A 15243-nucleotide genomic window follows, 5' to 3' on the forward strand; every position below is an offset into this window, starting at 1 on the left:
AAAGACTCATTTTCAGGCCTAGCCCTACTGAATCAGAAACTCTGGCCCAGCAATCATATTTGAATAAGCTTTCCATGTAATAGTGAACCAGTCTCTTAAGAAGATGAAATATAATAATACAATTTCTATTGAGATTTTGTTTGTTTTTTAATTTCTGAAATGTTTTGGTAATATTGACCGCTGCAATCTAATTATTTAGATGTTTAACCATGAAACTTGTTATGGCCTTCTAAAGGAGATTTACCAAATGATCAAGGTTAGTGAGAGAGTTCTGGATTGCTCCTCTCTACTGTACCTGCTGTGTAAAAGTTCACAGCAGACCCTTTCTGGCTTTTGGCTTGTGTGCTCATATACTGGTATTTCAGCCCTGCCCCTCTCTGATTTGGGAGTCACTGTCTGTCAAACTGGATCCATCTGGCCCTGTTCCTGTTGCTTTGGGAAATGATACAATTTAGCCAAGTCTCAGAAAAATGTTAGCTGTTGTTGCTGCTGTTGTAAGGGTCTGGCTGTGTTCACTTAGCTTCTGAAGGGTCAGAAGGCTATATATTCCAGCTTCCAGATAAAAATCTGAAATATTGTATAGTGACTGCAGGTTATAATTTATAATGGGTCATGTGTGGCTTTGCTTTAGAGTAGGCAAGTAGGACTGAGGCAAGCATTCCTTCTGATATCGTCCCTGTATTTTCAGATTATATATTTTTTTGCAAATTTCTAATATTCCCTTGCTATTATATACAGTATTTCATAATTTTCTGAGTTTCTCATGTAAAGCAAATGAATCTGCAGTAGAGAAGTCACTGAAAACCACAGTTGATTGTCTAATTTTGCGAGTGACTTCCTTAAGGGACTGCCCAGCATAACAGACCACAGAGGAGTCTGGCCAGAATAAGGAAGAGACAGCTCTTGAGTTTGGAGACAGTTGTCCTGATACCGAGCCAGAGTCTGAGAAAATATCTACTGGACTCATTCATAAAATAAAATCTTATCTTCAGACTGTGCCTTTCTGTGCATGATAAAGTTCTTTCATGAAAGTTATTGAAGGATGAACCAAATATTCCTCTAAAGGTGCTTTGGTCATCAATATCTCCAGTGTATTGTTTCTTCTAGGGTATTTTCATATGTAGTTGGTAATTTTTTGTTTGTTTTTAAAGAGAGGGACACACTTAATATTTGAAAGCAGATTACTTTTGGTTTTGGGTATCAACCAGTCATATAAAGTATCAGCTAAAGAGTTGGCAAAATGTTATGCCTGAAATTTTTTATTCCAGCCCCAGATTCTACACAGGACATGTGTAGAACAACATTGCTGCTGTAACTGGCAGAAGTTTGCCGGTAAGAGTGAGGACAGGAGGGAACTTAGGAGAAGCCCTGTAGTGTGTAGGTTTTGTCCTTTGTCATTCACTTTGAATTAGTTTTGATTCCTCAGGTGACAACTCAGCTATCTCTGATGTGACCAAGCATATACTGGGCAAGCTTCACTAAGCCGATCTTTTCTTGAGTATAGTGTTTTTGAGACTTACCTGGGAAAAAAATGCTTGAATTCCAAAAATCATCTAAGCAAGGTAAAGGTAGGGAGCTTTACATTTTCCCCTAAAAGTCACACAGAATTACCTCATTAAAAAAAAAAAAAAGGAAAAAGGTAGTTGTTTTTCATTCTGTAAGCAACATCCAAAAGAGACATTTTAAAATTTCTCAGTGGACTTTGTAAAGGATAGTCTTTATCTGACATGATTTCTGAAAACTTAGAGTGTTAAAAAAATTCTTTGAAAGTGCTTAAAATTTTAACTTTCACTATACTTAGAAAAAATTACAGTTACACAATGAAAATAAAGCTTCCCTCAGAATTCTTTTCTTTCAGTTTCAGGGCTTCCATTCCAGGATGGCCTCTGCATTGCATATACTTTAGAAAGAGAGAGAAAAACAAAAACCAAGCAAACACAAAAAGTTAGGGAGGAAAAAAAGCACCAAATAGGCCACTGGTGATAAAAGAGCAGCAATATGAGTTTGTCATTTTTGGCAGATGGATTTGTAAATTGAATTCCACATGATTAAATATTATGAAACCTAATTTCTCAGTAGAAAAGAACATCAAAACAGATAATCCAGACTTCAGGCTAGATTGTTGATTGTTTTCTTCCCCATAGGTGTTTTAGGGGATGAGGAAATGTAAATAGAAGCTGGGAGCCAGAAGAGCTGTTGAGTCCTTGTTTCAGCCTGACTCCTAATTTTGGGGGGCAGGCTACATGTTTGAGATTCAAAGACCATAAGGATCCTTAGTTCTTAAAAGCCTTGACTCCTCTTGGAGTAAATCAAACATAACTTCATGATGGATCACAACAGTGGCAAACAAATACATAGTAAAATACAATGTGCAGGCAGACAGTTGAAGTCTTTACATCAGTGTATGAATTTGGCCGAACTGCCTGAATAAAATGTAGCTTTCCCCCTCTTTATTTCTTAGGAGTATTTTAGTAAGTGTCAGGAAACAAGGACTTTGGTAATGAACGTCCCTCTATGAGGCAAATACTTATTTTTCAAAGTTCAATGACAGGGCTGTGCCATTTTCAGAAGAAATGTGATTCTTGATTATCAAAGAAATGCCTGGTTTGAGGTGGTGAGGTATTGCAGCCTCATTGCAGAGTTACCCATAGCTATGTTTTCTGTGGTTCTATGTTGTAGTTTCATCTTAGAATAAACTTCAGAGTTGAAAGAGTCTCATTTCTTCCTAGAAAATAGCAGGATAACTAAACGTATGGTTGAGCTCTGTTGACATTTTTTTCCACAGGGTCTCTAAAAGCAGAAATTCTATGCGGGCTGTGGTGAATGTATAAGGTGCAGAAAGCAGCTTTCATAGTTAGGTATTTATCGGTAACTATTAAAATGTACTTAGGTGTGTGTATTTTGAAAACCACTTGTCAAAATATTTGAACTGTTTTGAAGTAGGAGGAAGTTGAGCAGATTTCACTGAGTTGTGTCTGTGTGCTCATTGTTTTATATTTGAGTTTTGATTAATAATTTGGCTTCCTTTTAACAGATTTTTTTATTTGTACTCTTCATTTTAAGCATGTGTGCAACACACTATATTGCTCATTTTGGAATTAATTTGGCATGCAATATGTTTTGTGGCAAATAGCAGATTCTTAATAACTGTTTGAATCCATTAATTTAATATGTAACTACACTATTCAGATGTTTGCTGATATAATCCTTGTGATAGTTCATCTTTTTCCATTAACTATTTATTTTCAGATAATTAAAAGGGACTATTCTAGAACTTTCTAGGAAGAAAACATTGATATTGGTGCTCTAGTTTTAAGAAGTTTTACAGAGGAAAATAGACTGGTTGGTATGTTTGAAAACATTGTATAACGTAAAAGTAAAATAACTTTTGGGAGTGGGAATGGTATGTGGAAAACAGTGAATACACATTACAGATAGGATCAAGAGCAAATCTTCAAAAATCGTTCCTGCTTATAAAGGTGCCAATAATGTAATTATTTCTCACTAGTGTCAGTCTTCTTTCTTGGTTGGAAACATATTTGTTATATTGTCAATTCTTACATCATGAATGGAGGGAAAAATATCTGAACCAGATCTCCCCCCCACCATGCTCAAGTCCAGATGCCATAGAAATTAAAATAGAAAGTTGTTAAATTTCACTGATTGTGGCACATCTTTGAAAATTAAGAGATGATGTTTATCTTCTGTATATTCCAATATTGTCTCTGTGGTTGCACTCACTTTTTTTTTTTCCTTTTCTAGTCATACAGCTTATCAAGAAAGAAAATAGTGCATTACACCTGTTTTGATCAGCGGAAAAGAGCAAATGCAGCATATTTGATAGGTGCTTATGCTGTAAGTACTTTTTTCATGATTATTTTCTATAATCAGGCCAATGGAATGCTGAAACTGCCAAATAAAATCAAGGCCATATATTTTGGTGGAATTGGGAGATAGGGAGATTGCTGGCATCTTGAGAACTTAACCTGGAACAGAAGTGGGGACTACACTGAGGGGCTGTTTACTTTTGGATTTTACTTTCCAATAGCTAATGAGCAAATTCTGGAACCTCAGTATATAACTTGAAGTTCACTGTTGTATAGATGTTTTAGAGAAAAGAATGCCCAGGAAAAATACTTGCAGGAAAAAAAAAAAGGATATATATATATATACACACACATACATATTTTTTTAAAAAAAGATTTAAAATTTTTTAAAAAAAGATTTAGTTATTTATGCATACAAGAGCTGGAGTACAGGCCAGAGATGCAGGGGATGAGAGGATTTACCAGAGACAGAGTGGGGAACAGAACAGGCAGATTGACCTAAGTACACTGCTGAGGGGAGCAGTGGGCGAGTCAGGAGAGGTCTGCTGTGCCATGTGGGTTGCTCTCTGGTGGGCCAAGGGGATCGAAATCGTGCTGCAGAGTCTGCGGATTGCTTCATAGTGCGGTGCTTAACCCCCTGTGCCACCAGGGAGGCCCTTAAAATATTTTTGAGGTATTCCTTTTTGGAGTAAGAGGAAATCTGAGATTGCATGGGGGAGGATTAGTATTATAATTACCACTATTATCAATCCAATTGTTTAAGCAGTGTTGCAGAAGATGAATTGAATATAAATCTTGCATATGGCACAGCCTCCCTAATAACTATTGGGTTGTCAGAAAATTCATGATGCATTTCTGCATAGACAACAGAAAAATATATCACGACTTTTCCAAAAACCTAATAGATAAGACTTCAAAACCAATTTTGATTAGAAACATTATCTGTGAGCACTGAAATGTAAATGTAAGTTCTACATGAACACACTACAGAGTTTTGGTATAACTCTTTCAAGAATTTTCTGTATATATTGGGATTGGACAAAAACTTGGAAAGCATATACCATTAATACTAATATGTACTTGCTAATATCTTTTATGGATATGTGTGGTACCTGGTTAAGAATACATGTTCTAAAGGCAGAGAGAGATGTCATTTCCCCTCATCCTTGGGGAGGGTCTGTTCTCCTCTGAAGCTTGGAAGCATGCTGCTGCGTGACCTTTCTAGGGCCTCCTTCTGAAGATCTTTACGGAAGGAGGCACTCACTGCTAGACATCAAACTCTGCTACATCAAACCAGAAGCCCCAGAGGAGAACACCCAGGGGTGGCACTGAAGAGACTGTCAGCTGTTGGAGGGTGTGAACTGAGCAGAGTGGCAGACAGACAGGCTGTGGCCCGGGGCCTTGTTTCCAGGACTGAGATGCCCAGCTTAGCTCATCTTTTCTCTCCTAATTTGGCTGATAGAAAAAGGGACTATTATAGGACATTTTCTTTTCTTTTTTTTTTTTTAAGATTTTTTTTATTTATGCATACAAGAGCTGGGGTACAGGTCAGAGCTGCAAGGGGTGAGAGGATTTACCAGAGACAGAGTGGGAAACAGAACAGGCAGATCGACTGAAATACACTGCTGAGGGGAGCAGCGGGCGAGTCAGGAGAGGTCTGCACGCCATGTGGGTTACCTCCCTGGCCAGCCGTGGATCGAACTTGTGCTACAGGCTACAGTGGCTGTAGATAGCTTCATAGGTTGCATCTTAACCCCTTGCGCCACCCAGAAGGTCCCTATTATAGGACATTTTCTAAAGAAAATATTAATATTGGTCTTTAGTTAATACAGGCGCTTAAAAAGTTTAGAAAGGAAAATAGTCTGATAATGTTTAAAAATGCAGCGTACAATATGTAAAGTATAGAAAACTTTTCTGGGAGTGGGGTAGTATATAGGGAATGAAAAAGGTTAATTAATTTTATAGGAAAGATCAAGAGTAAATTTTCAAAATGGCTCTTGTTAATTAAGTTGCTAATAAATGACTGGATTGGTGATAGTACTATTAATTCCTCTTCCTCCTCCTCCCCCTGGCAATTAAGAATTCCTCTTATTTCAAGTAAAACCTTGGTGCATTGCTTGAGTTTTTCCCCCACCCCCACACCCCGTTTTCTGTAGACGTCTCAGTAGTACAAGGAATCATGGCTAAGAATCAGAAAACATTTTTCATCCTGACGTGTTTTGGGGATGATGCGTACACCACTCTATCTCCCAGCTTTATTTAGTTTCCTTATCTGTAAATTGAGAAGGTTGGATATAATGACCTCTAAGTTTCCTTCTGATTCTGAGGATACTAGGATTATTTGTGGTGCCCTCCAGGCTACTGCTTTTATTTTAAGAGCATCCAGGAAAAGCTGGCTGTTGACATAAATGTTCAGTGAATTGTTGGTAAGCTGAATTAAGCAGGCATGCTTGTTTTTCACTTTGTATTCATAATTACTATTTATTTGAAAGTGATAATTGGCACTGCTTTTAAAATATCAAGACCTGTAATAATGTCTGGATTCCAGCCATGTAAACAAGTATGTCTTTCCTAAGGGGTTTTGTGATGTCATGTGAGCATGTTATTGGCGGGTCCTTTGTCATAGAGATTGCCATGGGAAGAGGTCATCTGCTTCTCCTTTCTTTTCCTCCCTTTTTAATGCCTGTCCTTCCTCCTGTTAGTATTATCCTTAATTTCAACATGGCACCCCTAGAATTTTGAAAGGAATAAGTTGTAATAGATGTGTTGAGCTTGAAAGAAAATGTCTTCCAATGCTGAAGTTTCTACTACCTTTAAGCAACCAGCCTTGGTATGGTTGTAGAAGTGCCAAAATTAGCAGAAGCTTGTCTTACATGCTAGTTTCAATCCTGAGAAGCTGTGTTGATTATTGTATTGGCCATTTGCCAATTGATTTTCTAATTTTGGAAATGCAGTCCCCAGGAAGCCTTTTTGACATAACACTCAGTAAAAATGAAAACCAAGAATTGTGATCTTCCCTTGAAGAGAATTGTGTGCCGTATTTCATACAGTCTGTATGTACTTAAACTATTGACACAAATCTTGTAAGAAGATAGTAGTAATGTGCATTATACATGCATCACAGTTAAACTTTGCATATGTTTAATATTGCTACCTGGATGTCTCAATCTTCTTGGGGAATCTTTTAACTCTGGAGCATGCATAGCCTATAAAAGGAGCAAGCTGTGGAGGCGTTTTTTTTTTTTTTTTTTTTTTTCCAGAGAGAAGTCTTTAACAGTGAAGGCATTCCTCTCTTTTAAAATATGGAATCAGCTCTCTACATAGGGCACTGACTAATAAAAAGTATTTTGTACTAAGACAAGTCTTTTTCTCTGAGCCTTAGTTTTCTCCTTTATAAAATTTGGATCATACCAGTGTTTCCCTGTCTGCTTTGTAGGATTATTATGAAGGTCAAATACCCGACTACCCTATATCTCCTCACTATGTATCTAAGTGGTATCTTACACTTATTATGGCAAAATGGAACCTTTTATTTCTTCTCTCTACAAACCTATTTGTTCTCCTCTTCATAGTCTTTTTAGTAAATGAGCTACCATCAATGACTTGCTGGATCAATGGATAGTAGTCATTTTGAATCCTCTAGTTCCCTCATCTCACATTATACTCTTCGATAAGTTTGATTAGCTCTACCACTAAAACATATATTGAGTCAGAATACATTTTCCATACTTCTTTCCTTCTCTCTTGGTATCACCTAGTCCACATTCCTGTTTACTTGAATGACCACAGCTTCACACACAGTTTCTTTTTATACTCTTGTTTCCTTTTAATCCAGTTGTCAGACAATTGTCAGAGTAATCTTTTAAAAATGTAAATTAGATTATTCATGGCCGTGTTTTAAATGTGTAATTACTGCTCACTGTTCTTGGCATAAAATTCAACCTCCTTACCAATGTCATTAAGATCTTCCATGATCTGATCCTATCTCCTTGCTCATGATGTCCTATCATGCTACTCTTGTAACCATGAAAATCTCAACTGTGTTTCTGCCAGAAGGCCCTAATATTTCTGTTCTCCCTATCTAGAATGCACTTACCTCAGACTTTTGCATTCCTGATTCCTTCTAATGTCACCGCCTCAGAGAGACTTGCTCTTAAGTTTTACCCTGTTGTATCATCCTAGTCTCCCTCTAGCCATCTTATTTTCTCTATAGCACTCTACTATTTGAAATTGTATTTTTATGTATCTACTTATCTCATTCCTAAACTGGAGGGTTGAGATCTTGTCTGTTTCCTTCACTGATATGTCTAGAAGGTGATAAAATATTTAACAAGTGGTTAAGCCCAGGCATTTACAGTTTGAAATGGATGCTGACCTCAGTGGGTGGGCGGGTCTCAAGGAAGAGATAAGGTACAGGGCAGAGTGCTGTAGACAGTAGCTGTTTACCAACGGTTTCAGCTTAGAACTGTTCCTGGCACATACCAAGTACTCCATAATTATCTACTGAGTGAATGAATAATAGGATGAAAGAAAGAAGGAAGTTAACTTTCTCCAGGTAACTTCAGAGGGAAACTCCTCTGAAAAACAATCGAATTGGACATAAACTGTAAAGTGATATCTTCCTCATTACCAGAACATTTGTGGTAATGACTGAGCCAATATGGTCTTCTAAGATGCAGAATCAAAGCAGAGATGACAAGCCAAGGGCAATACCTGATATAGGAAGTCATGTTACTACCTTGCTGGGTTTGCTTCATTATTATTATTTTTTTTAGATTAACTTTTCCAAATTTTTTTCTTAAATTGTGGTAAAATACAGATAACTGTATTTTACTGTTTTAACCTTCTTTAAGTGCATAGTTAAGTGATGTTAGGCACATTTATACTGATTCACAATTATCTTTATACATTGCTTTTGAGTGTGACATCTTGTGGCAAGCATTATGCACCTGCACAGTTAGGGTTCTGCTTGTGATTTTCCATTAGCTTATGACTTCTGGTATGTCACAGAAACTTGTGCTTCTATTTGCTTATTTCTAAGTGGGGAAAGTCTTTTTTTTCTAAAATGTTTCATCTCTGAGAACTGTCAAGCAGATTAAAAAGGAGGTATAGAACATCATGTTTTGTGGGGAATCCACAAGCCCTTCTCTGTGGGTAGTTTTAAAGCTAGGGTTGCTAGAATGATGTGGCCATGAGCTATGACAGTGACACTTAGCAGATGACAGGTATACCTTTTGGGGAAGTCCCTACTCATGAAATTTCTCTTCACTCCCTAAACTGTGATGATCTGCTTGAGATGGAGGACTCAGCTTTTAAGAAGAGCTAACTCCAGGGCAGTAGACAATGTAATTTTAAAGTTAGGCTTACTAGATCATCATAGCACCAAGATATTCACATGTGAATTGGAGGAAGATGGCTTTAAGAAATTATAAGTATGAATTAATATTGTTCATGCTGCAGGCTTAAAGACCAAATCCTCACTACTATTATTTTCGGTTCACAGAACTGTGATTGACACCCAGGAGAATTTGAGTCAGGCCCTGATGACTGAAGGGTTGGAAAAATAATGTCCTCAGGCCAAGTTTCCTAAGTGTGTTGTTATAGAAAATTAAGAGTTAAAGAAATATTTTTTTTTTCAGATATATAGAGGATGCCCAAACAGAGGTGTTAACCACATTCTATTTTCCTTAACCTGCTTGTTAAGTGCAACCATTGCTAAACCATTGTTTAACAGCAGCTGGTGGAAACCAGGTGTCATGCATGACAAGGCTGAGGTTTGCCGACTTTCCAACCATGTCAGTGTCTGTGGACTACACTTTAGTAGTTACAGTCAACCTCGAAGTCTGCCACTAATTACAAAGAGCCATTCTCCATCTGCCATTGAGATTGAGAGCAATGCCTTTGGCAGAGCCACAGATCTTAAATCCACTGATTTAGTCATATGACTGGGCAGATTATTTCACTCATTCAAGCTCCTGTGTTTTTCATTTTTTAAATAGAGACCTCATTCCCTGAAACAGCTGTTGTAAGAACTGAAGGAGGTCATGCTTATAAAGGGGTCCACTCAATGCTTGGCATTTGAAGCACTTAAGAGTGGTGACTATGTGGAGAAGTTATAGATTTTGGAAGAAAATTTACAAAAAGTTCTCCGGGCCTGTTTTCCTACTTCTGCTCCCCTGTTTGGTGTTTAGACCCTTTAAGCTACACTCTTGAAGGTCAGAGGCTTCTCCCTGCTTTTTGTCTATTTATCTTTGCTACTTTCTTCTTTATTTTAAGCTTGAATCCTTTCTTGAATCAGTAACATTCAGGTGGTTGTTAATCTGATGATTGTTTGGGAGAATTCACTAGAAAATGTGAGTGTGAAACTTTTTTCTCTTCTTAGGATGAAAGGAAGAATGTGTTTATTTTTTTTAAAGATTTATTTATTCTTTTATACAAGAACCCGGGTACAATCCAGATGCGTGGGAGGGTGAGAGGATTCACCAGAGACAGAGCAGGGAACAGAACAGGCAGACTGATGAAATACACTGCTGAGGGGAGCTGAGGATGAGACAGGAGAGGTCTGCCTCGCCATGTGGGATTCTCGCCGGCCAGCCAGGATCAAGCCAGTGCTGCAGAGACTGCGGACAGCCTCACAGCGCTGCGCTCAACCGCCTGCACCACCAGGGGAGGCCCTGAAAGGAAGACTGTGTTTAAACCAAATGAATTTCTCTTTTATAATGTGTATTCATGCACTCATTAGTTCAATCAATGTCTATTTAGCTCACATAAGCACTGTGGTGGGCTCTGGGGAATAAAAAATAAAAAACACAACTCTTCCTCCCAACAAATAAATGAGAATAAATGAATGAATGCATAGCTTAAAATGGGGCCAGATGTACAATAAAAATTCTGGAAAATGTGCAGGTGGTGCCAAACTTGGGTAAATATTAATTTGCTCACCAAGTGTTTATCATACATCATGCCCTTGTTCTAGCAATGCAGGACATTGAGGTGACTAACTGGTGTGGGAGTTGGGGGACCAGGGTCAAACCCGAGAGAGGCCGGGATCTAAGATGGCCAACTCCAGCAGGTCAACCTAGGGAGGGAATATTGGATTCTATTTTGGTGAAGGGGGAAAAAGATTGGGTGATGACCATACTTGAAATATCTAGGTTGGAAAGTGGATAATTTAATAAAAATTAAATCTGTTTAAATTTAAAAGGTGGCCTAACTATATTATAGAAGAAAAGTAGGAAAATCCTGTAATTGCATCACTTTAAACCTGAATTATTTATTTACTTAGGTGTAACTACAATGCAGTTATGTGAATCTTTTTTCACTTGGCCTACACAATTTCCTTTTTTGACACTCAGATGACCAAATAATATTCCATTCAGAGGGCATATTGTTTGTCTAACATTTTAGTTTCCTGTCAAAATTCTTCCTAATGTGACTAACATCTTTCTGCATTGTTTTTTTTTGTGAATTTTTTTTTGTGCTTAGAGTGTCAGAAATAGAAATAATTGATCAAAAAACCAACAATTTTTTCAGATTCTTAGAACATAATGCTATATTTATGCTAGTTTGCACTGAATTTGGTACTATGTGAAATCTCCAGTTTCCTATACCTTTGGATATGATGTATAGACTGCAAAGATTTATGAATTTAATTGATGGAAATGATAGCTCATTATTTCCATTAATCATTTCTTTATTTCTGAAATTTATTATTGTTGCTTTATATATAGGCTTATTAACTTTAAAAATTTGTATTTTTAAAGTTTTCTGGTTTTTGGGTCTTTTTGAAAGTTGAAAACTGGCCACTAATTTCTTTCCTTCAAGAAAAGAAAGTCATTTCCTTGTATCTAATGTATCATCAGATGCAGACCCCTAAAAATTACTGATGGCAAATTACTCTCATTACAGTTTTTGTAAGAAATCAGAAATCCATATCCCTTAAATTGTTTCTTATCAAAATGCTATATTAATAACTGTTTCCATATACCTGAATACAAAGATAGGTTATTGGAACTGCTGATAATATACCTATTGATTATTCAACCCTGAGTGGGTCTAGTGAGGATACAGAACATGATATTTATAGCAGTATTATTTAAAAGTGGTGTGTGTGTGTACGCATGTGTTTGTGTGTGCATAAACCATTGGAAAATGATAAACCAGGCCAACCTACTCTGAATTTGCCTTTGTTTTCATTGTTTGGACCAAATATGATTGTTTCCTTATCTTAAACTTTGAATTTATCTATAAATTGTCATTTCAGAAGTACTTTATCATTAAAAAACTATAGCGTAGGGGCCTCCCTGGTGGCGCAGTGGTTGAGAGCTGGGTTGTGAGGCTGCCTGCAGCCTCTGCAGCGCCGGTTTGATCCCTGGCCACTGGGTGAGGGTCCCACATGGCGCACAGACCTCTCCTGCGGCCCGCTGCTCCCCTCAGCAGTGTGCTTTGGTCCTTCTGCCTGCTCTGCTCCCCGCTCTGGCTCTGGTGAATTCTCTCATCCTCCTGTGCTTCTGACTGTACCCAGTGCTTGTATAAATAAATAAATAAATCTTTAAAAAAACCAAAAACTATAGCTTAAACATTTTATGTAAAATACAGGCAAAATTATCAAGACAAATGCTGATATAAAATAATAAAGGTGTTTATCTTAAATAATTCCCGAAACAATCATATAGCAGATGTCAGGTGCTAGTGTTCTGCAACCACTGTGGCTTCTTGATAAATCTAACAGACAGCGTTTGCTTCTGCTTGTGGAAGTTTGTGGAGAGGAAGGGAGGAGTGGCTCATGGCTGGGGCAGGGCAATTTCCTGTGTGCAGTTCCTTCCTTTTATAGTTTGATAGGCAAGAAAGAGGCTTTTGTGATATTGCCTGTAAATGGGCCAGACAGGCTTTTATCCTTATAGGCTTGTAATTTGGATGGCTTTGAAAACAGGTCAGGCTGTCTAAAGTCATATGGCATTTTCAATTTCAAACTCTTTGAGTTTGGAACTTCTGTTATCGTTCTCATATGGGTAGAGCGATAATATTTTTTATTCAACTTTCCTTATGTTTCATTTAGCTGGAGGTTAGGAAAATCAGCTGTTGGCTTTTTACTTGTAGAAGGTTTGTTTTTCAAGTTAAGGGGAATAAATCCTCTCAGTATTTTTTCTATTCTCCCTCTGGCATCCTGATAGCTAGTTTGCTCTGTGCTGTAAATAAGCTCTCAGTTTGGATACACAACCACATCTACACACACACACACACACACACACACACCCTCTACACTCACACACACCCCCACCCATGTATACTCATATACACATACTGCACCTAGTATACTATATGTTAAGTGTTAATATACTGTAAATCCTTACAGGTTTTAACCCACATTTTGGTAGCCTTGAAAAGACATGTAATATACCTTCTCTGTGACAGTTTGTGTTCATTTGCTTCTATGTGACAAAGTTTGTGTTCATTTTTATACTATATTAAAGGGATGTGATTTTTTTTAGGGTTTTGGAATTTTAATTTTTTAATTTATTTTTAACATCATTTTTCATTTTTGCACAATGTATGTGTTTTCATCTTTGTTATATTCCCCTTACAATTCCCACCCCCCTTATTTTGACCCTAATCTCTCCTCTCCTCTCCTCCCCCCACCGTAGTATGTCTCTGGTTTATAGATGCTTCTACTTTTTAACACTTGGAATTTTGTATTTACAAAACAGGGGAGGTCTGTTCCCTACAGCAGCTCCAGGATATAGAACAGTGTGTTACTTCTAATGCTCCATAAATATTTGTGGGATGACTGATTGTTTACTTGATAAGCATTAATAACATCCATTGATACCATAATAAAACCATTATCTTCCAGTGGTTATCTTCCATAGTTCTTAAAAGTTTTAATATGGACTTATTTGCTTTCTTTTAAAAATTTATTTATGCATACAAGAGCTGGGGTACAGGCCAGAGTTGTGGGGGGTGAGAGGATTCACCAGAGACAGAGTGGGGAGCAGAACAGGCAGATAGACCGAAGTACACTGCTGAGGGGAGCAGCAGGCGAGCCAGGAGAGGTCTGCTGCGCCATGTGGGTAGCTCCCTGTGCGGCCGGGGACCAAATTTGTGCTGCAGAGGCTGCAGATTGCTTCATAGTGCTGTGCTTAACCCCTTGCGCCACCAGGGAGGCCCCGGTATGAACTCATTTGTAAGCTGGGGTGCTTAAAAATAAAGAACTTAGTACAAATTAAAAATAACAGTAAGAATCATGGTTTTTGATCACCATTGTTTTAGGTTACTAAGTAAAACAGGATGTTTTAGCTCTCCAAAATTTTAGAGTTGAAATGGGATTTGTTAATATATCCCAAGGTTTACAATCAGTATTGTGAATGATAGTCTTAATTTTAACCACATGTTGTTTTTTTTTTTCTTTTTTCCAATGGGGGAATATCCTTACTTACACAAATAAGTAGTTGATAATGTCAATAATTTATTTTATCAGCTATTTTCATAACCTCAGGATAATTTTTAGTAGGAAGAAATCCAAAGACTCAAAAGAAGAATACTAGAAAAAAATTTAATCAGACTGGATCTTTAAAAATTTTAACTGAGTGCATTTTCATGGAAAAATATCAGAAAAGAGGCATTCAAATCTTGGAGATATACATTGTCAGGGTGTGACTTGACACATATTTGTCTAATGTGACTGCATCACCTGTCTGCCTCACTGATGTCTTGTGCACTCTGCCTCGACCTCACCTGGCATTTACCTGAGTGAGGACCATTACCACTCAGTTTTTTACAGGTTTCTGGACAGAACAGGCTCACATTTAAGACATATCCCCAGTGCAGAGCCCTAGGCCTCCTAATCAATAGAATATTTACTAGAATAGAGACAGACACTGGAATTAGTTCTCCCAAGTTTTAGGCTAAGTGAGATTATTTGGCTTCCCAGTGCTTTTCACCATGGCAAAGTGGAATTGATACTGAACAAACTTGATTGTGTTTGTGTTTTCTCTTAGTTTAAAAATAGTTACATCATCATTGAAAAAAATAGGAGTACTTTTGCAGAACCACTGGAATATCTCCAAGAGAAACCCACTAGGAAAAATCCTGCTCTAGTCCTGCTTTTTTGTGTTAGTTGGAGAAGATTAGACCAGAGAGATGGAGCACCGTGCCCAAGGCTAACCCAGTTAGTGAAAGAGACTGGCTGGAACCCAGATCCATAAGTTCCTAATTGGTGCTTTATCCAATTTCAGCATGGAACTGAGCAGTGCTGGTCATGCTGTAATACTCATTCTACACCAAAATATTTTGCAGGAGGGCCTCCCCGGTGGTGCAGCGGTTGAGCGCTGGGTTGGAAGCTGCCCACAGCCTCTGCAGCGCCGGTTCAATCCCCCACCATGGGGCGAGGGTCCCACATGGCGCGCAGACCTCTCCT

The 15243-nt window shown here is 37.9% G+C and overlaps 1 protein-coding gene across 3 annotated transcripts in view; it reads left to right on the forward strand.

Moving 5' to 3' along the window:
- CDC14A (cell division cycle 14A) overlaps positions 1–15243 on the forward strand; it is a gene marked incomplete at both ends in the record, with an annotated part of 137184 nt that overhangs the window by 28003 nt on the left and 93938 nt on the right. For all 3 annotated transcript variants that reach the window (XM_084241615.1, XM_084241616.1, XM_084241617.1), the window contains one exon: positions 3763–3855. In XM_084241615.1, coding sequence (XP_084097741.1) covers positions 3763–3855 — 93 coding nt within the window. The remainder of the gene's footprint in view (positions 1–3762; positions 3856–15243) is intronic.

This window comes from Talpa europaea (assembly GCF_964194135.1).
Source record: "Talpa europaea genome assembly, chromosome: 9".
Lineage (NCBI taxonomy): Eukaryota > Metazoa > Chordata > Mammalia > Eulipotyphla > Talpidae > Talpa > Talpa europaea.